The following is a 26,060-nucleotide window of genomic DNA, read 5'->3' as shown; positions in this document are numbered from 1 at the left end:
AGGGTCTCGACCCGAAACGTCAGCTTTCCTGCTCCTCTGATGCTGCTTGGCCTGCTGTGTTCATCCAGCTCTATACTTTGTTATCTCAGATTCTCCAGCATCGGCAGTTCTTACTATCTCCATAAATATAAGGCCTCAGTTTGTACTTTCTCCTCCTTTTAAAGTCTTCCTGAAAGCCTACAACATTAACCAGACTTTGTTCGAATGTGCCTCCTTCATCTCTGCCAATTTTATCTAATTACACCCTTGTGAAATACCTTAGGTAAGTTTACTCTGTTAAAGTTGCTATATAAATGCAAGTCATTGTTGTTAACATGAAAAAGATGCAAATAATAGAGATTTTTGATTTTATATTTACAGGATACTTTTGAAGCAAATAAGTCAGCCAGGGTCTGACAAAAAAGGTTGGGCAGAATCTGCTATTGAGTAAATCCATGGTAGACAAAATTCAGTTCAGGTGAATATGGGCTGTAAGGAATAGACAGCTTTCCACTGGGGCAGTCTTCAAAAGATGTATAACTGTATTCATTATTACATAGAGGTTCCTTGAAGGATTCTCCTTCTCAACCTCTTCCCTTGCCTGAGATGTAGTTAACCCACAATTGCCAGTCGTCTCTCTCTAATGAGAGAGCAGCCAAATGGTCTGGTAAGACTATAATGACCTTACCTTTACTTAGATGGAATAATCATAGATGTATCAAATTATAATTGAACAGATATTGAGTAAAGATCACGAAAAGCAGAAGTCTATATGAAAAAAGTTTTAATTCTTATATGACTCATTCTTTTATCTTCCTTAGCCGCAAATTTGCTCTATTTGATGAGCAACATCGTGAGGAAATGCGAAGAGAACGACGCAGAATTCAGGAACAACTTCGGCGACTCAAACGGAATCAGGAGAAGGAAAAATTGAAAGGACCGCCAGAGAAAAAACCCAAAAAGGTCAAAGAAAGGCCCGACCTAAAGGTAATCCACCTGAACAAGCATTGATTTTGAGCGGGCAGAAAGGGCATTTTCTGAAGAAAGGTCTAGGCCCGAAACGTCAGCCTTCCTGCTCCTCTGATGCTGCTTGGCCTGCTGTGTTCATCCAGCTCTACACCTTGTTATCTCTAGGGCTGAAACCAGTTTATTTGTAGCTTTTAAACCTAATGAATTATGATTCATTTCATTCTTGTTGTTTTGTACATAACTTTATTCTCCCTGATAAAAGAAGTAGCTACTTAATGATATGACCTAATTCATCAGATTGACCAGATGAAGGCTAGATTCAGATGAACTATTAGACTTGTTTACTTTGAGGAAAAATTGCCTTTACATCAAAGTGGAAGGACTTGTAAAAATGGCCTGAGCAATTCTTGTAAATTGATATAATTTCCAAAGATTGCAGGAGTAAGGGCACTGAGATGACTTGAAAAGCCCTCCATATTGAAATTATTTGTGTTTCTATTTTCTTAAGGCTCAGTGTCATCCTCATTGCCTTTCTTGACCCCTTCCCAGACTTTTTTTTTCTAAAGAGTATTCCATTTTTCTGTTGCCAGCAGAGAGAATGAAATAGCTATCGGGATGTGCTCCTGTTTATCTAGGAATTTTTGTTTTATTGTCAATCTGTAGTAAGTGGTTTGTCCTTAGCTAGACAATGTAGTTTTAAAAAAGTCTTGTAACTGGATGTTCTGGGACAGTTTCTTTTCTGTATTTACAGCTAAAATGTGGTGCCTGTGGTGCCATTGGCCACATGAGGACCAATAAGTTTTGTCCTCTGTATTACCAAACGAATGCACCACCAAGTAACCCAGTTGCAATGACAGAGGAGCAAGAAGAGGAGCTTGAAAAGACTGTTATACCTAATGACAATGAAGAACTTATCAAAGTGGAAGGAACGAAAATTGTATTGGGCAAGCAGCTAATTGAAAGGTAAGTAGGAAATTGTAGCTAGAGATAAGTGGAAGAAAAGAATTCGGCTCAGTTAATCTGTGCAAACAAATATTGAAGAAAACAGTGAGCAACTACATTGTAAAGATTGGAAGGGAAATGGATCCCTTCATGTATTCTATAAGCACCTTGATACAAATTATCTACATCTATTGTGTGTTTTTGTTTAAATTCAGTGTTAATGCTTTAGCCAGTCCAAACCTGTATTGAAAGATTTTACATTACAGTGTATGATAGCCTGTCAGCCAGGGTGATCTTAATGAAATAAGATGTGGTGGCAACGTTGCAGTGCATGCTATAAATTTGAACAGATGCTGTCAGTCTAGATTACTTTGTTGGGCATATATAAATGGAACCACGTCCCTTGGGTCATTTGTTTTTTTCTTTTGAAAGTACGATATAAATTAAAGCTGTTGATATTGTAGAATTTGATGATACAGGAGACAATGCAGATAAAAGTTGCTTTTGTGAAGAAGCAGTTTCCAAGATGGAAACTCAAACTATAGAACCTATAGATTTAGATTTCCTTATAAAAACACCTTTGTTATAATACTTCAGACAAGGGTGTTGTTGAACATAAGACTATAATTATGCTAGAATATGTAAGCAGCATGCTATTGACAGAAGTAAATGATCCCACAACCAAAAGATCAGATCAAAATTTGGCAGTTCTGCCATATCCAATTGTTAATGGTGATGCACAATTCAACAAGTGATTGGAGAAGGAAGTTCTCTACATAGCCCATACTCAATGATGAATGATAATCTAGAAGTATTGAGTGGACAGTCCATTTTGCCTCCTCCTGAGGTCCTCAACATCACAGATGATTTCAACAAATTTGATTCACCACATGATATCAGGAAATAGCTGAAAGCACTGGATACAGCAAAGGTGTCCAGGCTCTGACAGTGTCCTGATAGTAATGTTGAAGATTTATGTTCCAGAACTAGACATGCCTCTGTTCCACCACAGCTAAAACATTGACATCTACCTAACAATGAAAAAAATTGCAGAGAATATACTGTCTACGAAAGCAGGACAAATTCAATCCAGCCAATTTCTGCTATGTCAGTGTTTTCTTGATTATGAGCAAAGTGATGGAAGATATTGATGACGTGCTATATATTTGCACTTTCATAGCAATATCTTGCTCACTAATGTTCATTTTGGGTTTCAGCAGGGCCAATTAACTCTGACTTTAATAGAATCTTGGTTCAAAGTGAACAAAAGACCATCTGACCAAGCGCAGTCTCAAGGAATGTCAGCAAAATTGAAATTAACAGGAATCAGTTTGGGGTTAGTGTTGGAGAGGTGGGAGGCTGGGGGGAGAGAGAACTCTCCACGGGTTGCTATTAAACAGAACCTCAAGATGATTGTGGTTAAAGAAGTCAATCATGTCAGCACCAGGATATCAACAGCAGTTTTCCTCCCGTTGTAACTGTTAGTAATGAGGCAATTTCTGATCATTTCCATGTATTGCTCTTTACTTTAGGGTGTTCCAAAGTGATGGTCATGAGACTAACCTGTGGGTTTCCAAGGCCTGAGGCACTAATGACTGTCATTGAACTCTGAGTGAGTGAGCAGTTGTGAGACAGTTTTAAATCCTCATTTCAAATTATGGACATGGCCTTATTGACAACCTTATTGACAAGTTTGGCTCCTGCAGCGTTATAAACAGTGGGCTTTGTAGGCTCCTAAACAATAACTAAATCTCTTCCTTCTACAGTCCCACCTCTTCCCCAACTGTTACAGTTTCCACTGAGGAATCCTTGTTTTTAAATCTCTCATAACCTTTGTTTCTTCTTACTTGATATTGCTGAAAAAAAGCATATTTTGTCAAAGATTTGTTTTCTTGTTTGAATGGGGTTTTTGACGAGCCATCAATTCAAAACTTTTACTGAAAGAGATTCTGGGAAATTTCTTTAAAGTTTAGTGTTCCTAAAACACTGAATGCTTTGGTTTAGGAATTGATTGTTTCAGAAAACCTTCAATTTAGAAGTAACTGGGGTAATGCTTGAAATACAGGACTTTGTGCAGAGAACGGGGCTATGAAAGAATTTTGACAGTTACTGACAGATGTGTTTCCTGTGTTGTAAATTGTCTGTCATCCATACCATCATGTCCTTTCCCACTTGTTAAGCTTTTGCTTGATGCTCAGGTTGTTCTCCTTGGAATAAAATAAATTGAGTTGTCGGTTTAACATACGTATGCAAGATTATGACAGGCTTAGATAAAATTATGACATAGACTATGTCATAATCTTATGATTATAAGATCACAAGGTATTCTCATTAGTTGATGGTGCAAGGAGTAGAGCATACAGATTTATGGTTTTTGACGAGATTCAGGGGAATTGTTAAAAAAACTTGTGCAGTGAGTGGATCTCTGCTAGCAAGGTTGGTTGAATGGAAGATGGTGAATGATTTCAAAAGAAAATTGGATGGATACTTCAGGGTAATAAACATAGAGGGCTGTGGAGAGAGCATGGAGGAATGATTCTTGTAGGACTGCTCTGTAATGACACAGGATAGACTCTGTGGGCTAAATGGCCTCCATCTCTACTGTATAACACTTACTTTAAAGATTGATTAGCCAAAGTCCAAATTCAAAAAAGTCATAGGACATTGATACTTTCAGCTCTGACCATTTTCTTTTTTTGGAAGGTAATTACATTGGATCCAAAATTGGCTCAGTGGCAGTAGTCAAAGATTATAGTTTACAGTTGATGGGTTCTTTTGTGACTGGAAACCTGCTTCCAGGACTCCACAGCACTTAGTACTGGGTTTGTAGATGGTTATTGTGTGCAACTGTGGTTTAAACTTCCATGTAGGGGACTTAATTTTGAAGATATGAAAATTGACTGCCTGGTTGATATTGAAGAAAAAAGCTGTAGATGTAGGGAGTTCTCCATGGATGGTCAGGTGGACAAAAAAACTGGCAAATGGAATTATATCCAGAAAAGTTTGAGATAATGCATTTGGGGAAGACAACCAAATTAGGGGTATCCACAATACATGGTTTAATTTTGAGAGGTGTAGAGATACAGAGAGATCATTGACTGTGTGAATACAGGTCCCCAAAGTTAGGACAGGAAGATATTGCAGCCAAAAAGATATTGAAGATGCTTTATTGGCCAAGACTTGGAGTGTAAGAGCAGGGAGATTGAGCAAGAACTGTATAAATCAGTAGTTAGGCCACAGCTGGCATACTGCATACAGTTGTAAACACTGCACTTAAAGGAAGGATGTGGTCACATTGGAGAAGATACAGAAGAGATTCATAAGCATGTTGATTTGGAGCAAGGTTGGATACAATACAGTTGTTTTCTTTGGGACAGAAAAGACTGAGGGGAGATTCTGTAGAGATGTGTAAAATTATGAGGCTGAGATACAGTTATAGGAGGAACCTATTTCCATTAGAGGGATCAATGACCAGGAAAAGAAATTTAAGGGAATTTCTCCAGGATTTCCTGGCTTCATACCTGTCAGTACGTTTGGGTCCAGCCTGTTCCTCCTCAAATGGTACTAGATGCAATCTGATATTTTTATTCTCTCCTCCACTATCTTCACATAGTTTTGGACATTGACGTGTGTAAACATGAGTACCTTTTTTAATCTTGTCAGATCTCTGATAACATTCGACCTGTTCTAAATATTGAATAAAACCCAAATCATTTGCATTCCTGGACTTCTGCAATCCACTCTCATTCTTCAAAAGAAATCTCAGGACCACAGTTCCATTATTTCTTGACCTCTGAGGTACTCCCAGAATCAATCTCCCCACTACTGTACTGCCTAATCTGTGTGTTTGGCATTGCTAAATCCTCTGAATACATGCCAACCACCTTTCTAGTTATGATGTGGAGGTGCCGCTGTGGACTGGGGAGGACAATGTCAGAAGTCAGGTGAAACCCAGTCATAATCCAACAAGTTTATTTGAAATCACAAGCTTTTAGAGCGTTGCCCCTTGGTCAGGTGAAGTGAGAGTGAACCACGCAGGCACAGAATTTATAGCGAGAGATCGATGACCAGATTTCTTTCATTCACGAGTTTAATTGCAGTTGCAGCTATAGATTAGTTTCTTTGTTTTATTTGTACTACTTGAATTGTGGTTGTTTAATGCCAATTAAAAGACTGTTCATTTTCTGACTCTGGCTTTTTCCGTGACTAGGAGCTTTTTTATGTATGCTCCAAGTGAGTCTTTGATCATATTTTTATATAAGGCTGAGAGTTGTTGAATAAAAAATGTGAAACAGATGTAGCATTTTTATCATAAGTAAACGCAACATGCTGTTGCCTTAGTACATCTGACTGTGCATTACTTTTGAGGACAGAACATATTGATTAAAATAGTTTATTGATACCAACGTTCAGCTGTATCCTTTTGGAACTTCAAGATCCATTTGTAAAATGTATATTAGATTTGTTTATTTCAAGTTAATTTGCTATTCAGGTTAGGGATCAGCATTATTAGTGAGAAGGCCAGAAACATTTTCTGTACATTGCAGAAGACAGCTCTTAATTGTGCTTCTTCTATTCTGATCTAGGGTAGGGAATTATTCATAAAATAGTGTATGATGCTTGAAGAATGGTGAGCACTTTATAGATAAACATTTTCAAAATATTGTGAATATCTGTGTATATTCCATTCAAATATCTTATGGAAATATTTCAGTGATTGTGATGTTTAAATAGTTGTGGTAATGCCTCAGTGACACTTCACTGTAATGACATTAAGGATGGTTATACTCTTCTACCTTATAGAGAAGAAAAAGAGAAAGGGTCTCTGGCTAGCCTCCAGCTGTGTTCCTTGGTCTCTGCTTTGCTATCTCCTCCTTTGGCTTGTTCGTCCCTCTCCTCATGTGTTGAACTTGGCTGTCCTTGTTGCCTTCCAATCTCTGCTATCACCTTTGTTGCTCCTGTTTCTGGATCAACTCTTTTCCCCCACCTTTTCTACCTAAGCCGTAGCACTTCATGGCTTTCTGCTATGCCAGCAAGATAAACTATATCTGAACTCTGCTATTGTTCACTGACATTTCTCATCTCTTGAGCCATTCTTGTAATACTTTTCTGAATTACCTCTTATGGGTTCACATCCTTCCTAAACTGTGGTGCCCAGAACTAAATCTAATACGCCAGCCGGATGCTTTAAACACAGTTTAACTTAATGTCTTTGCTTTTGTTCCATACCCCTATTACTAAAGGCCAAGTTATCATATACTTTAATAACTGCTGTCCCAAGTTATACACCTTCAATGATACTCAAAACCCACTGCTCCTGCAACCACCCCCCCCTTTTAGAATTGTAACCTTTACTTAATATTGTCTCTGCTTTTTTTCTACAGAGCAAATTATTTCACATTTTTCTACATTAAAATTTACCCATTTGCCTGCCCATTATGCAAACCTCTCAATGTCCTTTGAGGTTCTACACTATCCTCCTCATTACTTCCAAATTTTGACATTGTGCTTAGCATACCACGATCTAGAATTGATATGTACCTGGAAGAGCAGGAGTCATAATGCAGATTCCTGGGGAACTCCACTATAAATCTTCCCTCCAGTCTGAAAAACCACTGTGAGTCACTACTGAATTTCCTATCAATCAGCCAGTTTTGTATCGATATTACTACTGTCTCTTTTATTCCACAAATTTGAACTTTTCTCGCAATTCTGTTATGTGGCTTTTGGATGTCTATGTATACCACACCAACAGCATTCCTCTTATTAACCCTCTCTATTAGTTGCACATGATTTACCAGAACTCTGCATCTCTGCGTGTCCATTTTGTTCTGCTTTTGAAAAGGCCTTCAGTTTTAGGTCTTCTCTGTTTTTGGACATACAAATATTCCTGACCTGAACTGTTTTTTTGAACAGAGGAAAAATATTTGCAATTTTCCACTTTTCAGTTACCACCAGTCTAAGAAGGATGGGAAAATTATGGATAGTGATTCTGAAATTTTCCAACTCACTTCTCTCCTTCATTTGATCCTGGTGCCTGTTGAGTTTGAAGTCTAGAGAGTTTATCCAATGCCCAGAGATAGTTTCTTTACACAGAGAATGGTGGGTGCATGGAATGCACTGCAGGTGGTGGTAGTAGAGTCAGATATATTAGGGACGTTTAAGCGACTCTTGGATAGGCACATGGTTGACAGTAAAATGAAGGGTATACAGGTTCGTTTTGATCTTCGAGTAGGATAATAGGTTGGTGCAACATCGTGCGCCAAAGGGCGTGTACTGTGCTGTACTGTTCTATGTTCTATGTATTCCAGGGACAACAATTACAGTTTAAAATAAACACAAGGCAAAGATAACAAATACTTTTCATTTTTTGTTGCATATTTCTTTTTGAACACTATAGGCTACAAATTTGTCTTGCCCAATGCTGCAAAATAAGGGACGACAAATGGTGCTCAATTTTATACTTCATTGGGCTCAGTGGTGAAGAAACTCAGAGTGTGAAAAAGGTGGCCATTCAATATCTCTGCCACCTAAGACAAGTTTATACCTCAATAAAGTTACTATTTGATTGGTAACTGCAGAATGACCAAATACACTTAAGTAACTGAAACACTTTGAGACAATTCATCATATTGCAGCGCAAATGTGAAAATGTATTTGATCAATGTACCTTTTTAAAAGCTGCATCGCACAATTCAGTATGTTTTAGACTTGTTTAACACTACTTCACCTCTCTAAGAAACATCCGAAAGTGCTTCAATCAGAAATAATTACCAAAGCAACTGCTGTTGTAATGTAACAATCATTTTGCACACAGAAAATCCCCCAAATTTTTAATTAATCTGCACCATCAATTCAGTTGTTTATTTGTGGAGGGGAGGGGGAGGGGGAGAGCGAGAGCGAGAGAGAGAGAGAGCACGCAGGAGCCTGGTTTTAAGTGAATAAAAATATGTCCTGCCACTTGAAGGACTTACCTGCTTTAACACATGCTGTGAGATTTTTAATGTCTATATAAACAAGCAGATAGCCTTCTCAAGTAAAGGTCAAAGCTTTGAAACAATCTAACAGTCTGCCAGCACTGTAAGCTTTATTTATTAAATAAGCAATGATTGATCACTGAGTAGTTGGCGACAAAACGAGACCGATGTTTTCCATAACATGAACAATCGTCTCATCTCGTGTCAATTTCTGTTGAATCTCAGTTGAAGTTGTAACAGTAGAATTTTTTTAACAAACAATGTGATACTCCTGCGCGCGCAGTTGTTTCCTGCATTTATTTTGAGGCCAGATGCAAAATCAAGGGCAGAAGTACCAGACATAAACTCTTCTTGAGGTTAAAATCTCTCAGAATAATTTTAAATTAGTCATTCTGTTATACGTGAAGCAGATTGAAATGGAACAAATTGACAATAGATTAATCATCTAAATAGCACTGAAAAATTGAAGCTAACCACTGAATTAACAGACCAGGTCAAACGTTTGACCGACATAGTAGAGAGTTGAGATAAACTAACATGAATGCTAAAGGAACTGGAGCTTATAAGTCTAGATGGAAGAGGTAATATACTATTGCAAATTTGATCCTGTTGCATTACATTGCTCCATCACCTGTTAAATGAGGAGTAGTATAACTAATACTTTATCCAGAGCTAATTTCCTAAAGTCTGTCAAGGACAGTATTCCAAACATCTACCACCATCATGATTCAATGGCAGGCAGCTTATCAGCTTCAGGAAATTACACTGAGTAATAGGTATGGGTCCAGGAAAGTAAACTAGGACATTTCATAATTCCAAAGAAAATGGTCTTATTCCTTTATTCAGTCAGTTCTTTTGCTTTAACTACTGAAAGCCCTGACTTGTTAAGCTAATACAGCCCATGGTGTTTGTTGTCCACTGGGAACTCACCATGAGCCCAATCTGCATGTGTGAAACTGGGCATTACAAGATTTGCATTTATAGCAGGGATTCTCTTAATCACCAACCATGTTTCTTCCAGTATTTCAGGAACTGCCATGGATTTTTGGATGAAATAACATTTGGGAAAATGTGCATAGAAATTCAACCCTGAAATGTTGGCAGACTGCTTGTTCACAGTGAGGTGTCACAGTCCAGCTGATCCATTCCACAGATCCTTTCCGTCCACTTAAACTTCACATGAGCAGAGCTATTGAACAGCACTAAGCCTTAGAAACGTGGTCAATTTTCCTTTACCTAACTGGAATACAGTGCTGTCACTAATACCATCTAACTCAACAAGGGCTGGGAGTGTTCAACACAACTTTTCACTACTGTAACCAGCTGACCCAACAGGATATTATGTCTTTTATTGGTACCAGAAACTCAGCAATAAAACCAATGAAATTCTAATTCTCAGACCCACCAGGAAACCTAGCAATTGTGCTAATTTTTTGCAAATTGTCTCTACATTTCTTATAATAGACACCAGTTTAAAAACACAAAGCATTCAAGAGGAATGGTATGAACGTACACTCCTCTTTCTGTACTGAATGAAGGGAGCTTGCATTTTGCTGGATAATTGGTTGGGAATGGTCATGGGCTGCAGCAAAGCTCTAGGAACATGCTTAGACATGAGGGAATTAGAAGACATAAACTATAAACATTATTCAATTAGCAAGCTATGAATGACAACATCAATTCAGAAATATAAAATGTAACATGATTCAAGCTTTCAAAAGTTGCTCTGCATTATTTTACAAATTCTGACTTAATTTTCTTTTAACTGGCACTTTTCACTTCAAACAATCAAGTCCCTGATTGCAATGCACTGACCTTGCTAATTTGAGAATCAACCATTCTATACCCATTCCTTAATTATAAAAAATATTAGTCAATTTTATGCAGTTGTTCTGTTGCCTTTTGATGATTTCCCTTCATAGAGTCACCTCCTTAACTGCTTGTATAAAACTAAAGTAACAGAGGAAAGGAGATGACGCCTTACAGGACCATTCATTTCAGACTCCCCTTTTCACTGTGCATTACCAAAATCACTTCTGATATCTCAAATGTGCCATAATGATTTATGCATTGAATTGCTAATGTATACTCTGGCTCTAACTTTTCTGTGATTTTTAATTTTTTTTTTACACTAAATGTTCTGATTTTTGGTATTTTAGTGCAGATGAAGTACGCAGGAAATCTTTGGTCCTCAAATTTCCTAAACAGCAGCTTCCTCCAAAACGTCGAAGACGAGTTGGAACCACAGTCCATTGCGATTACCTAAATGTAAGCTTTTTTTTAATTTAAAAAATATATAAATATAAAATGCTGGAAGTACTCGGCAGTTCTGAAAGCATTTCTGGAAAGAGAAACAAAGTTAGTGTTTTGACTTGAATAAAGGAGGGTAGAAATATGAAATATGTTTAGTTATACTATTTCCTGAAGTACTGCCTATTGCTAGCTCAACTAAATCTAAAACAGCAGACTGAATTATTAAGGCTTGCAGCAGGCTTAGAACAATTACTGGTATGATTTAAATTCCATCAGAAATTCTACAATATTTCATCAATATCCTATTGTTCTTCACAATTTATATGTTGAAATCTTTAAATAAAAAGTGCAGGAAATCACATTTCTAAATATGAATATACCTAGCAAACGGTTAGCATCAGAGATAGCAAGAACTGCAGATGCTGGAGTCAGTGATAATACAGTGGGGAGCTGGAGGAACACAGCAGGCCAGGCAGCATCAGAGGAGTAGGAAAGTTGACGTTCCGGGTCGGGATCCGTTTCTGAAAAAGGGTCCTGAACCGAAACGTCAACATAGTTGATGTCGAAGGAACAAGAGATCTTTGAAACTGTATTGAAGCAGTAATAAGTTAAGAGACTTCTTACATGAAAGGCCACTGATCATAGTTTGAGAATTTGAACTCAAAGCTGGTAAAAGTATGGCGGTGAGATTTAGATCAAGTCAGGCAATTCTGCAGAGATGGATAGAGGTGATTTTGGTGGTAGGATAAAGGTTTTGACAAAAAGCATAAAATCAAAACGATACTAATATCAGTTTGAAGAACAGTCTGGAAGGGTAATAAATGCCTAAGTTCATTACACTCATCCACTGTCAGATTTTTGGGAAGGTGTTTTTATAGACTGGAGTCAGTAATTCAGTTAAGATCAAACGGTTGTGTAGAAAAAGTGGTAAGGTTATTTTAGTATCAGAACTCTTGATACTACAAAATTGTTCATTTCAGTTTTCTTTCTCTCCGAATAGAAACCTCACAAATCCATTCATAGGCGACGGACAGACCCGATGGTTACCTTGTCATCCATATTGGAAGGAATCATCAATGACATGCGAGACCTTGTAAATGTAAGAGTTCATAGATTTCATTTGATTATAAGGCCTTGGAGAAGGAAGTAGTAACAATTAGAAAAGTGAAGTGTGAGACTGAGTGAGCCGGCAGATTAGCATGTTTATTTATTTCTTCTTGAACCCACGTTGAAATATGTGGATTAAACTCTTTTGTAGCTTTATGGGTGTGATTTTAAAAAAAGGGGAAATCGCTATCTAGTTATTTATCAATGTGTGCTCATAGCACCAAATAGTCATTCAATTTGAATAGTGCACATTCACTATAAAATAGAACCTCTTGATTCTGTAGGGATTACGTCCATTGGTGAGTGTGCTGGAAACATATGCCTTTGTATTATTCTTATTCCTGTTATTTCCTATAATTCAGTTCCATTTTTCTACTACATTGTTTACTTTGTGAGAGAATTGACCTTCCATTTTAACTTCTCATTTCTCTCTAGACCTATCCATTCCACACTCCAGTAAATGGGAAAGTTGTGAAGGATTATTATAAAATTATTACTAAACCAATGGATTTGCAGACTTTAAGAGAGAATGTCCGGAAACGGATGTGCCATTCACGAGAAGAATTCCGAGAGCAAGTTGAACTTATTGTTAAAAACTGTGCCACCTACAATGGTATGTGCTGCAAGATATTTCTTTGTGATCATTGATATTTATTTTGTGATATAAAGTGTGATTTATATATATTTTAATTTAATTTGTTCTTTAGTTTATGTTTTTGAATTTTGAGCTAGTGAATTATGAGTTTAATGATTAATTTGCAAGTATTTCTGTAGCCATAGTGCTGTCTTATAAATAAGAAAAGTTGTTGTGAAGGCTAATGGGAATATGTTTACTTTAGGATAGCTGGAGTGAAAAAAGTAAATTGTACAGTGCATTAAGCTTTGAGGTAGAAGATTCTAGAATTTTTCAGGACTTAGTCGATACACCCATTCCTTGGAAATAAGATGGTATTTTGTAAGTTTCAATTTGGACAGTTCTGCAGAAGTTGTGGCTGTAGTTGGATGTCTAAAACATTTGTTCTTGAGGAAAGAAGAAATTGTTTAGAATTGTTAAAAATAAGTTAACTCAGAACAATGGGTTTTGTAAAAGTTTCAGTCGAGAAAAATTTGGTTAATACCCTGAAAGAGTTATTTGAAGCTGAGAATGTTTAATCTTGGTTATATAATAAATCAAGAAAGAGGCTATCAGGATATTATGATGGAGAATTGAAGTCACAACAAAGTCAAACCCTGTGTGGGATAGAGAAGGGCATTCTCTCTGCTTCAGTACTGTAATGGGATGCTGTTAAACATAGAACATAGAATGGTACAGCACAGTACAGGCCCTTTGGCCCATGATGTTGTGCTGACCTATTATCCTACTCTAAGATCAAACTACCCAGCATACCCTACATTTTACTATCATCCATGTGCCTATCCAAGAGTCGCTTTAATGTCCCAAATGTATCTGACTCCACTACCACCGCTGGCAGCGCATTCCACGCACCCACCACTCTCTGTAAGGAACCTACCTCTGACATCTCCCCTATACCTTTCTCCAATCACCTTAAAATTATGCCCCCTCGTAGTAGTCATTTCCGCCCTGGGAAAACGTCTCTGGCTAATAGAACATAGAAGCTGAGAATGTTTATTGTTGCTGCTGCAAATGAGATATTTTTACCATGTGTTTATATGCAAACGTTTGCTGTATGTAAATAGTTTGATTTATTTATCTTTATGAATTTTGCATTTTAAACTTCTGTTTGTGTTAAATTCAAACCTGCAGCATTGTGTGCTCATACTTTACTGAAAGATAAACAAGTTAGTATAAGTGACAACATGAGAAGATAAGATCATAAACTGACAAATTGAGGTCTTGATTTTGTGTCCAGAAGCATAGAAATAAAAGTGTGGTCTTCTTTCATTAGGTGTTATTGGAATTAATTGCCATATTTTTGAACACTTGATTACAGAAAGTTTACAAAAGCCATAGAAAGGCTGCAGCTTACATTTTCCAAGGGCATTGCATGGACAAGAGATTAGTTAAGAGAAATTTATAGTTTCATGCAGTTTGGGCATTCTTTATTAGAATGAAATTAAATCTTAAAGATTATGAAGGATTCTAAGGTTAAAAATAATTGTTTTTCCTTTTTCCGTATCTGATCTGGTTCTGAAATGCAAATCAGGATGATTTTTTCAAGAAGATAATATTTTAGTAATGTGAGGGTACATGTCTTTTATAGCAGAGTGTTTTTATTGCACAAGTACTAAAATGTAGTCAATGTTTTTTTTAAACGGATGTTCAAATAGTTATTCAAAAGGAAGGAAACTTAAATGACACGAGTCTTAAGAAGCAGAATGTGTTGAGGCTACATTACTTATGTGGAGAAAAAAATGGCCAGTTTCTGTGCTGTAGCAGTTTGAGCGCTGAGCTCCATCTGGTTGAACAAAAGGAGTTTGGAATAATTTGGAAGCCGGAAATTGTGAACTGGTGATTGTGTGTGAGAATAATGAAAGCATAATCACATGTTGTAAGCAGGTAGATGCATTGTCACTGAAGTAATATGTAAGTGACTGTACTGAGTGCCTGTTTGCCTCTCTCCAGGTACGAAGCATCCTCTGACTCAAATTGCTCAAAGTATGGTGGAACTCTGTGACCAAAAGTTCAGAGAGGTGAATAATAACTCATTCTGTATCAACTGGCTATCTGCTTCCCATTGCAGTCTATCATCTCTGGTTTCTCATATTTGTGTATAAAACAACAGAATCATATAGTAAGACACAGTAAAATCTTAACTAAATATTTGTAAAATAAAAACTGTTTGTTAATCTGTTTTGTGTAGGATTGTTTTTGTTTATTGCATAGTCATTGTCACTTGAAGATGTTTTGATGTGCCATTCGTGAGAACCTTGTGAGCGTATGGAAGTCATTGTAAAATCTGCCCTTTACAATGAATGAGTTGAACTGGCCAAAATATACTCAGATACTGCGAAAATTAAATAATCCCTCTTTTGCACACTCCACCAAATTTGTGCACAGCAAGATCCCATAAAAGCAATCAGTTACACTCAGATAATCTGTCGTTCAAGTATTGGTTGAGGATAAATATTGACCTGGACACTGGGGAAACTCTTCGAGCATTGTCAACTTGTGAGGGCAAGCTTGTTTAACTTTGCATTTAAATGATGGTACCTCTGCTAGTCATTTTCTCATTATTGTCAGTCTGTCTTTTATGCTGGTTTCTGAGACCAGCACCTGTCGTTGATTAACATTGGGTGAGCCTGTTTCGTGGCCCTATTTTCATTTCAACTTGCATTGTGGCTTCTGTCAATGAAGGAAAAACCATCAATCTTATGGTTTAAGATTTTATTTTATGGATTTATAAATGATTGATTTTGTAGCGTAGGGTTCATTTTTAACTACAGTAAGTTTCAAGATTTTATTTGCTTTTATTAGAAAGAAGACAAATTGGTCCGCTTGGAGAAAGCCATTAATCCTCTTCTGGATGATGACGATCAAGTTGCTTTCTCATTTATACTTGATAATATAGTCACTCAAAAGATGATGGCTGTGCAAGATGTAAGTTGGACTCGCTCTGTCTGCTGTAAATTTCTAATGCAAACTAAATTGAGGAATATGTTTGGATGTCTCTTCTTAACACTCTTCCTTTCTTCTTTCTGTCAGTCTTGGCCTTTCCATCATCCAGTTAATAAGAAGTTTGTTCCTGATTATTACAAAGTAATCACAAATCCCATGGATCTTGAAACTGTGAGGAAGGTATGAAAATGAACCTAAAGACCTGAAGAGTAGGTATATGGAGTTTCTGTATTTACTTGTCAATTCTATAATAGATTACTAAAATTGCACATTTTCTCTGGTACTGCAGAATATTTCCAAACACAAATACCATAATCGTGAAGTCTTCCTGCAGGATGTGGAACTTATTCTCTCTAACAGCATCAAGTACAATGGTAAACCCATAACTTGCCTTCTTACCACAGTTCCATTACAGCATATGTTATCAGTGATCAGTGTTTTCTTTTAATTTAGTGAGTGCAACCCTTACACTCCCCTGTATAAGTCAGACTATAGGTAGTTGGGCCCTGGAATGAGTGAAAATGTTTTAGACTGAGAGGAGGGAGTGAGAAGAAAGAGAAATATAAACATCAGTTATAAAGAATGTCAGTAGAAAATAGTGTTCAAGTATAATCTTTATTATTTTCCGCTCTCCAGGAAATTTGAAGGATACCAGCCAGGAAAAAAAAATGTTTACCTTATTGATATGTAGGAAATGTGATTATGAACAGAAAAGTGGACATAGAAAGGAGTAACAATGGAATGTTTCTCAAACTTTCTTGATAATTTCTGTCAAATATTCCTCATAGTTCTCTACCATAATGAATGGGATCTACAAATGATTTAAAATTAAACACCACTTTGGAAAGGAAAATTGGTATTTTCAAACTAGCTTGCTTTGCAAAGGGAGAACTCTTCTTTGGGCTTATTAACAATTCATACACACAAAAATTTATACACACTCATAAATGATCACCCTGAATTGAGAAGCCTAATGTTTAGCTAGAACAATTGCAGTCTTTCAAAATAAAATATTGAAATAACTAAAGTGGTGTCACAGATTGAGAGAAGTTATATTTGATTTGTTTCTCGTGTTAATTTATAGTATGTCCCCATTAATTTAATCTAGTCATAAATTGTCTAGAAATGGATGGTACTGGTAATGTTATTAAAGTTGCTCCTGACTGAGCAGAGGAATAGGAGTAGGATGTTGAACCTGCTCTACCATTCAGTTAGATCATAGTTAATTATCTACTTTAATACCACTTAGCCTCACTTTCTCCTTATCCCTTGATATTATTGGCCTCTAGAAATCTGTTTTTTTTTTCATGAACATGCACAGTGAGCTTCCACAACAAAAAATAATCAAAGAACTGGGATGCTGGAAATCAGAAACAAATTCAGAAATTGCTGGAAAAACTAAGTAGGTCAGGCAGTGATTCAGTTCTGGAGAAGGGTCACTGGACCCAAAACATTAAATCTGCTTTCTCTCCACAGATGCTGCCTGACGTGCTGAGTTTTTTCCAGCAATTTCTAATTTTGTTTCAAGGGTAGAAAACTCCAAACATTCACCACCCTCTGAGTGAAGAAGTTCCTTTTCAGAAGAAGGGTCCAGACCCGAAACGTCAGCTTTCCTGCTCCTCTGATGCTGCTTGGCCTGCTGTGTTCATCCAGCTCTACACCATGTTATCTCATAGGAATAAATTTTTTTTTTCTCTGAGTGGCAGATAGTGACTAGCATAGAAACATAGAAGATAGGAGCAGAAGGAGGCCATTTGACCCTTTGACCTGCTCCACCATTCTTCATGATCATGGCTGATCATCCAACTCAATAGCCTAATTCTGCTTTTTCCCCATAACTTTTGATCCCATTTGCCCCAAGTGCTATATCTAGTCGCTTCTTGAATACATTCAATGTTTTGGCATCAACTACTTCCTGTGGTAATGAATTCCACCGTCTCACCGCTCTTTGGGTGAAGAAATATCCTCCTCTCCATCCTAAATCGTCTACCCCAAAACCTCATACTGTGACTGCTGGTTCTGGACACACCCACCATTGGGAATATTCCCCCCTGCATCTACCCTGTCCAGTCCTGAGAGACTTGTAAAATTCTAAATGAGATCCCTCCTCATTCGTCTGAACTCTAGTGAAAACAATCCCAGCCTAGTCAATTTCTCCTCATACGTCAGACCCACCATCCCCAGAACCAGCCTGGTAAACCTTAGCTGCACTCCTTCAACAGCTAGAGCATCCTTCCTCAGAAAACAATACCAAAACTGCACCAAATATTCCAGGTGTGGTCTCACCAAGGTCCTATACAACTGCAACAACACATCCCTGCTCTTCTACTCAAAACCTGTCACAATGAAGGCCAACATACCATTTGCCTTCTTTACTGCCTGCGTGCTTACCTTCAGCAACTGGTGCACAAGGACACCCAGGTCCCGCTGCACACTCCCCTCTCCCAATTTACAGCCATTCAGGTAGTAATCTGCCTTCTTGTTTTTTCTTCCAAAGTGAATAACCTCACATTTATCCAAATTATACTGCATCTGCCATTGATTTGCCCACTCGCCCAACTCACCCCTCCCTCATGCTGAAGGATCTCTGCATCGTCGTCATGGTTCACCCTCCCACCCAACTTGGTATTATCTGCAAACTTGGAGATGTTATATTTTATTCTCTCATCCAAATCGTTAATATATGTTATGAATATCTGGGGTCCCAGCACCAATCCCAATGCCACCCCACTAGTTGCTGCCTGCCAATTTGAAAAGGGCCCATTAATTCCTTCTTTGTTTCCTCTATGCCAACCAGTTTCCTGTCCACCTCAATACATGTCCCCCAATCCCATGTTCTTTAATCTTGCACATTAATCTCTTACGTGGGACTTTGTCAAATGCTTTATGAAAGTCCAAATATACTACATCGACTGGTTCCCCCTTGTCAATGCTACTAGTTACATCTTCATAGAATTCCAACAGATTTGTCAAGCATAATTTTCCCTTCATAAATCCATGCTGACTCTGTCTGATCCTGCCACTGCTTTCTAAATGCTCTGCTGTAAAATCCTTGACAATGGATTCGAGAATTTTCCCCACTACCAATGTTAAGCTCACCGGTCTATAATTCCCTGTTTTCTCTCTACCTCCCTTCATGAATATTGACTGACATTAGGCACCCTCCAATCTGCAGGGACTGTTCCAGAGTCTATAGAATCCTGGAAGATGACCATCAATTTCTAGAGCTACTTCCTTAAATACTCTGGGATGTAGATTATCAGGCCCTGGGGATTTTTCGGTCTTCAATCCCAACAATTTTCCCAGCACCATTTCTCTACTAATATTGATCTTCCTCAGTTCTTCTCTCTCACAAAATCTTGCATCCTCCAACGATTCTGGTATCTGATTTGTGTCCTCTTTTGTGAAGACAGAACCAAAATATGTATTCAGTTCCTCAGCCATTTCTTTGTCCCCTGTTATACATTCCCCCGTTTCTGTCTATAGGGGACCCGCATTTGTCTTTACCAATCTCTTTCTCTTCACGTACCTTAGCTTAGTCTTTATGTTCCCTGCAAGCTTACTTTCGTATTCTATTTTCCCCTCCTTAATCAATCCCTTGGTCCTTCTTTGAATTCTAAACTACTCCCAATCCTCAGATTTGTTATTTTTCTTGGCCAATCTGTATGCTTCTTCCTTGGGTCGGATACTATCTCTTATTTCCTTTGTAAGCCATGGTTGGCCCTCATCCATTTTGCTTTTGTGACAGACAGGAATAAACAGTTGTTGCAGTTCCCCATGCATTCCTTGAATGTTTGTCATTGCCTATCCACTGTCATCCCTTTAAGTAACTCTCCCCAATCTATCAAGGCCAACTTATGCCTCATATCCTCGTAGTTTCCTTTATTAAGGTTCAGCACCCTTGTCTCCGAATCAACAACCTCACTCTCCATCTTGATAAAAAATTGTATTATGTTATGGTCGCTGTTCCCCAAGGGGTCTTGCACAGCTAACATCCCGGGGTCAGTGCTTGGTCCCTAGCCATTCATAATGTATATGAATGATTTTGATGAGGAAAGTATGTTATGCTGCATGTTTGTAGATGACACAAAGCTGGCTAGGATGTGAGGAGGATGCAAAGAAGCTTCAGTGCAATTTGGACAAGTTGAATGAGTTGGCAAATGCATAGCAGATTCAGTATAATGTGGATAAATATGAGGTTAGCCAAATTGATAACAAAACAACAAAAGATTTTTATCTGAATTGTAATAGATTGGGAAGCAGCAAGATGCAAAGAGATCTTGGGTGTCCTTCCACATTAGTCACTGAAAGTAAGCATGCAGGTGCTGCATGCAAATCATACCTTGGCCTTCATTGCGAGAGGCAGGGATGCCTTGCTGCAACTAATTTGGTGCATTTGTAAGACCATACCTGGACTATTGTGTCCAGTTTTGGTCTCCTCATCTGAGGAAGGATATTCTGACTAAGGAGGGAGTGCAAAGAAAGGTTTATCATACTGATTCCGAGGATGGCAGGACTGATATGAGGAGAGGTTGAATCAGTTAGAACTATATTCATTGGAATTTAGAAGAATAGGGGCAGTGGGGATCATATAAATCTATAAAATTCTCGCAGAATCAGAAAGTGTAGATGCAGGAAACATGTTCTCGATGAATGGGGTGTTCAGAATCTGGGGTCGCAGTCTAAAAATACAGGGGTAGACCTTTTAGGACAGCAATGAGGAGGAATTCCTTCATCCAAACAGTGAGAGCCTGTGAAATGCTCTGCCAGAGGAAACTGTTGAGGCCAAAACATTGAAGATTTTCAAGGAGGATGTTCTTAGAACTAAAGGGATCAGAGGACTAGGATACAGAGTTGGATGATCAGCTATAATCATATTACATAGGGGAGCAGGCTTGAAGGCCACATGCTTTACTGCTACTTCTGTGTTTCTATATCTGACCCCGCAGCCTTCAGTCTCAGGCAAGATTACTCCCATTGAGATCAGGTTGATAGACACAAATCAAAATAGGTTCCTTTAGCACAAAGGATATCAATGGTGACAGCATTTTTGGGTAGATTACAATTGTTGAGAACATATATATGTTTATGGATTATGAGAATTGTAAAATGAGAATTTGAACATTTCCTGGGTTGTAAAGGATTTGCTATGTAACTTTTAGGAGCATAATCATAGAATCCCTGCAGTGTGGAAGCAGGCCATTCAGCCCATTGAGTTCATACTGAAGGTCCAGAGAGCATCCCACCCAGACCCACCCCCCTACCCTTTCCCTTAAACCCTGCATTTCCCATGGCTAATCCACCTAGTCAGCACATTCCTAGACAACATGGGCAATTTAGCATGGCCAATCCACCTAAACCGCACATCTTTGTACGGTGGGAGGAAACCGGAGCAGCCGGATGCAACCCATGCAAACATGGGGAGAATGTGCAAATTCCACAAAGACAGTCATCCGAGGTGGTATCAAACACAGGTCTCTGGCGCTCTGAGGCAGCAGTGCTAACCACTGAGTAACCGTGTCACCCAGAAACATAGGGTGGTGGGGTTCGAACCTGTGCGGGGGGATCCCAATTGATTTTAAATCTATCACTTTAACCTCTTGGCCATGACTACTGGACACTCCAAAAATGTCAGATGGTCTGCTGTTTACAAAAAAAGTTGTGACCTTGGGTGAAAAGTTTTCGAGAGGAATAACAGATTGCTTTATGACCATAGTTTTGGGTCTTAGTGCTCAAGGTTGCCTTGCAACAGCCTCTGAACTTTTGGTTATTGTTTTTGTCACAGACTAGGAAGCTGTGGGCATTTGGAACAAGCAGGTGGAATAAGGCGGTAAAAGGAAAAATATGTCTCTATTTCTGTCTCAGAATCATAACCCTAAAGAGAACCAGTTGAAGAACTATCTCAGTGAAATATTTCATGAGAGTTGGAGAAAGGTCTCAGAATCATAGGTCTGATCTCCACATAAGCTGAACTCTTAACTCGGTTGTAAAGCCTACGCCTAACCAGCCTGCTACCCAAACTCAGAATCTTGTCTGGTTTTGCGATCGATAGCAATCTGATCTTGTTGACAGGAAATTAGAGAAACTATGCGAATTCAACCTATTCCATCTTCTGCTTGACCTTCATGGGTGGTACCATTTTTTTTTCTAAACTCATAATAGCTCTGTGGAGCTCAGTCATCTCATTCTGTTTATTTATGAATTTGGTTTTAAAGGGATATGGTTTTGCCCTGATAATCAGGTTGGCCATAGAAATCTAAAGTCTAGTGTCATGTTGCATTCATCAACTTCTGACTTGAAAGTCTGGCAGTTACTGGCAAGCCTAATACAAATGTGCCAGCTTGGCTAAGGCAGATGCTTGTATCAGTTGTTCTTACCACGTTTTTCTCAAATTCTGGTCTAGAGATTCAATCCCTAGTAGCTAGAAGTTCTGCTGTACTACTGAAATCAACATAAATTCAGCCTAAGAGGATGCTCAGAATTGTGCTTGAAAGTCAAGGAGGATTTTTGTCTCTTATGTTCATTTAAGTAGAACAGATGCACCTAGAAAGGAAGGGTGAATGCACAATGCACATTCGACCAAAATTACTCTATAATCCTAAAGTGGATAAATTCTTATGATCTAGTGATTATTATGTATTAGTGGGTTTGGTAGCACGGTATTTAAATCACTGAATTAGTAACTGAATTAGAGGCTAATGATTAAGGGACATGAGTTCGAATTCCACCATTGTAGTTGGGGAATGCATTTTCAATATTTGAATAAAATCTGGAAAGGAAACAGCTAGTATTAATGATCATGATGAGACTTGAGGATTGTCGCAAAGCCCATCTTAGTCATCAATGTCCTTTTAGAGAAGTAAAACTAATATTCTTACCTGGTTTAGACTTTGTGATTCAAAGCTGTCAGCCATGTAGTGACTCTGAATTGGTTTCAGAAATGCCCTAGAAAGCTACTAAGTTATATTTCAAGGACAATTACAGATGGTCAGTAAGTTTGGCTTTGCCAAAAATGTCACGTTCCAAGAATGAATAAAATGTAGATTTTGTCACTCTATCTTGAATATAAAAATAAAAAGAAGTGGATGATTGTGCATACAAGCTCACTTAAAATTCTTGTTTTACTGAATATGGGAACGATCAATAAAAAAAATTATTCTTGGAAACCAGATCTTCACTGAGTGTGATCACTTCACTCATTATTCACAGAGAAAGGTTATTACTCTGCTTGTAGTTGCAAGCTCTTTGATCTGATTATAAAAGCATAATTTCAATGTTTAATTCAGAACAACAATGCTAAAATTACACCTAAAGCTTCAAAAATAATTAGGCATGATATCTCTAGTGGGACACTAACCTAATGGTGTCCATCATTTAATCAATACAAACTATTTGTTTAAGTTTAACAGAATTAATTCAATAAGGAAAACCATTCTATAGTAGGAAATGTTTCTATGTAAGTTAACGGAATGTGCTGTATCTGTATTTGACAACTTTATTTTACTTGCAGGTACAGATAGTTTATACACGAAAACTGCTCAGGAGATTGTGAATGTCTGTCATCAAACTCTGGCTGAGGTAGAAATATATTTTGTGGGCTTTGTATTAAATTTGTGCTTGTATTCACAACTTTTAAATGAGTGTGATAAATGTGAGAACATTTACTGACTCAGTTTTAAAATAGACATATGTTGTGGCAAAGTATTGCAGATTTGTGGTTATTTTCTGGCATGTATTAGAAATTCATGTCTCCTTGTCTTCTATTTTGCTGTGCAAGTTGCATTTTTCGTATAATTGAATATTTGATGGTGTCCTGGATTTTTATTTACTTCAGTTTTCTATATCGAACTGGCATCAGCTAAGGCAAAGCCACGTGGGTACTTGTCTTCTGTACTTCTCCCAAATGGCATTCCTGATATTTATGTTGAGATAATGTTGGCAAATAATTCAAATGTGAGAGCCATTCAACTGAAACTAGTTTGTTCTGATCCAGTATCCATACAGATCCATTTTCCCAGTCTGTATTGCTCGCCACTGCACTAGGCACTGAGGAATTTACGCGAGTATTGTTTGTTCAAATATATTCTCCATGATTGTGGAATGCTCGTTATTTAACAATGATTTTATGGTTAATCTTTGTACTTGAAATAATCTCCCTGATCCATTTGTAAAGGTAGGATAGAGATTTGAGATAAAGTTTTATTTCTAACATGAAGTATATGACTTGATATGCAATCTCTTAATCTTAGTCTGTTGATATTTAAGTTTTTATTTTAATTGTGTATTCCAGAAACATTCAGCCTTAATTCAATTTCATGGGTTATATAATTTCAAAAGTCATAATGGTTAAAATTCATGGTTTGATATGATGAGTATGAAATAAATATACGTAAGTTTTATTCGAGCAACAATATATTTACCTTAGCTGTGGAAAGACCTGCCCATGGTTTACTTAACACGTTATTATTCAATAGTATTTTTAGTTTGAGCTTTTGGTGTAACTCATCTATGAACGAAGTCTGTATGACTAAGTGGAGTGTTTGCGGGTAGTAAGTGTAACAATACTTGAAATACACAGGATGGTGGATGGATTCACCCTGTCAATCCCCAGTGACCCAGCAAAATTCACTCCAGAGAAACCAATCAGAGAAGAAAACCTACCACTAAATAGAATAGAAAAAAAGGATAAGGAACTGAAAGGTGTTGGAGTGAGGGGGGGAGCGAAAGCCTACAAATTCACTCTTTTTTTTTTGTTTTAATGAATATGGGAATGATCAGTAAAAGATTTATTCTTGGTAACCAGATCTTCCCTGAGCCTGATCATCTTTTCATTTTCACTCATTGTCCCCAGAGAGAGAAGTTATTATTCTGCTTGTAGGTTGCAAACTCTGTGATCTGATTATGAAAGCATAATTTCATGTGGAATTCAGAACAGCAATACTAAGAACCTCATGGCACTGAGATAATGAATTCCTTGCAACTGAATGTGGAATGTCAAGTTGAGGAGCTACTAAATTTTTGGGGGAAATGTAGTGACTCCCATAGTAATGAATGCTCTTAATTGTTGAATTTATTTCTGACATGCAGTAAATAGCTTGTAACTTCCTGGTTAAAATGTTTCAGCTTTATGCATGTATGATGAAAACACTAGCTGTCATCACCTCAGTCTGTGGAAGGTGTGTTTATAATGATGACTCTTCATTGTTTGTATAGAGGTGTTTAACGGTTACTTTGAAAAATAACTTTTGTTAATTTATGTCTTTTATCTTGTACCAATTTAAGCAAGTAGTGTCTCAGAAATGAATGCTTTATTTCTGTGTTGTGCTAAGGTTTAATCGAGAGTTGGTCATTATTATGGGTTATTGTTATTAAGAGTTGGTCATAATTCTTACTGATGAATTATTCTAATTTGGCTTATGAGAGTCCAAATACCTCGCATTTCAACACACATTCAGAAAGTAGTCTTGTTAGATGATGCTGTCACATAACAAGTGAGTTGGCAAAAATGAAAATGTAGCCATCAAAAAGTGACCTCAAGAACATTTCAAGAGGAGCTCTCAAAAAAAGAAAAAATATTTTGTCCCCTAAAGTGTAAGCCTAATGTGGAAATATTTGATGCAGCTTATAATCTTTACAATTATTTTTGATTAAGTAAATGTGATTTTCTCTTTTCTTAAAAAATAAGTACGATGAACATTTGACTCAACTCGAAAAAGATATTGCATCTGCCAAGGAGGCTGCTCTTGATGCTGCAGAGTTTGACAGTCTTGATCCCCTGACCCCAGGGCCTCATTCTCCTCAGGTAGGTGCTAAAGCAATTTGGTTATCCTAATTCTTGTTTCGCTACATACTTTCTATTCTTTCTGTTGTCAAAATATAAGACATCTCTCTCAACTCTGCCTTCATGCTTTCACAATATATATGTGCACAGTTAAATTAGTGAACGTTGTAGTGTTTTCACATTCCAAGCTGGTCTTACAGTTGTCACCTGCTCTCTTTTTGTAATTCTTTTACTTTGGTCAAAGTCTGAGGCATGAAGATATAAACCCTGCATCAGTTTTGACCTTTGTTTGGGATTTTTAAAGGAGAACATTCAATAGGATTTAACTGATATTAAAAGGAAAAGACTGGCAATTCTGGATCAGACAACATTTGTGCAGAAAAATATAGAGCTGACACTTCAGATCAGTGTCCTTTCATCAGAACTGAACTGGATTCTGAAGTAGATGTTGTAAATTGTTGAAATACACTATTCT

The 26,060-nt window shown here is 37.6% G+C and overlaps 1 protein-coding gene across 11 annotated transcripts in view; it reads left to right on the top strand.

Moving 5' to 3' along the window:
- The window catches only part of taf1 (TAF1 RNA polymerase II, TATA box binding protein (TBP)-associated factor), a 137,444-nt gene that overhangs the window by 86,235 nt on the left and 25,149 nt on the right, over nt 1–26,060 (top strand). For 10 of the 11 annotated variants that reach the window (XM_048605021.1, XM_048605016.1, XM_048605022.1 and 7 more), the window contains 11 exons: nt 801–966; nt 1,700–1,911; nt 11,027–11,135; nt 12,121–12,219; nt 12,663–12,840; nt 14,812–14,879; nt 15,664–15,786; nt 15,892–15,984; nt 16,094–16,178; nt 23,315–23,382; nt 25,490–25,606. In XM_048605021.1, the coding sequence (XP_048460978.1) occupies nt 801–966; nt 1,700–1,911; nt 11,027–11,135; nt 12,121–12,219; nt 12,663–12,840; nt 14,812–14,879; nt 15,664–15,786; nt 15,892–15,984; nt 16,094–16,178; nt 23,315–23,382; nt 25,490–25,606 (1,318 nt within the window). Of the gene's footprint in view, nt 1–800; nt 967–1,699; nt 1,912–11,026; nt 11,136–12,120; nt 12,220–12,662; nt 12,841–14,811; nt 14,880–15,663; nt 15,787–15,891; nt 16,014–16,093; nt 16,179–23,314; nt 23,383–25,489; nt 25,607–26,060 lie in introns of those variants that run through there. The other variant, XR_007263628.1, reaches the window with a different exon arrangement.

The sequence above is a fragment of the Rhincodon typus genome, chromosome 14, assembly GCF_021869965.1.
Source record: "Rhincodon typus isolate 14 chromosome 14, sRhiTyp1.1, whole genome shotgun sequence".
NCBI lineage: Eukaryota > Metazoa > Chordata > Chondrichthyes > Orectolobiformes > Rhincodontidae > Rhincodon > Rhincodon typus.
This window is presented reverse-complemented; position numbering and strand designations above follow the sequence as displayed.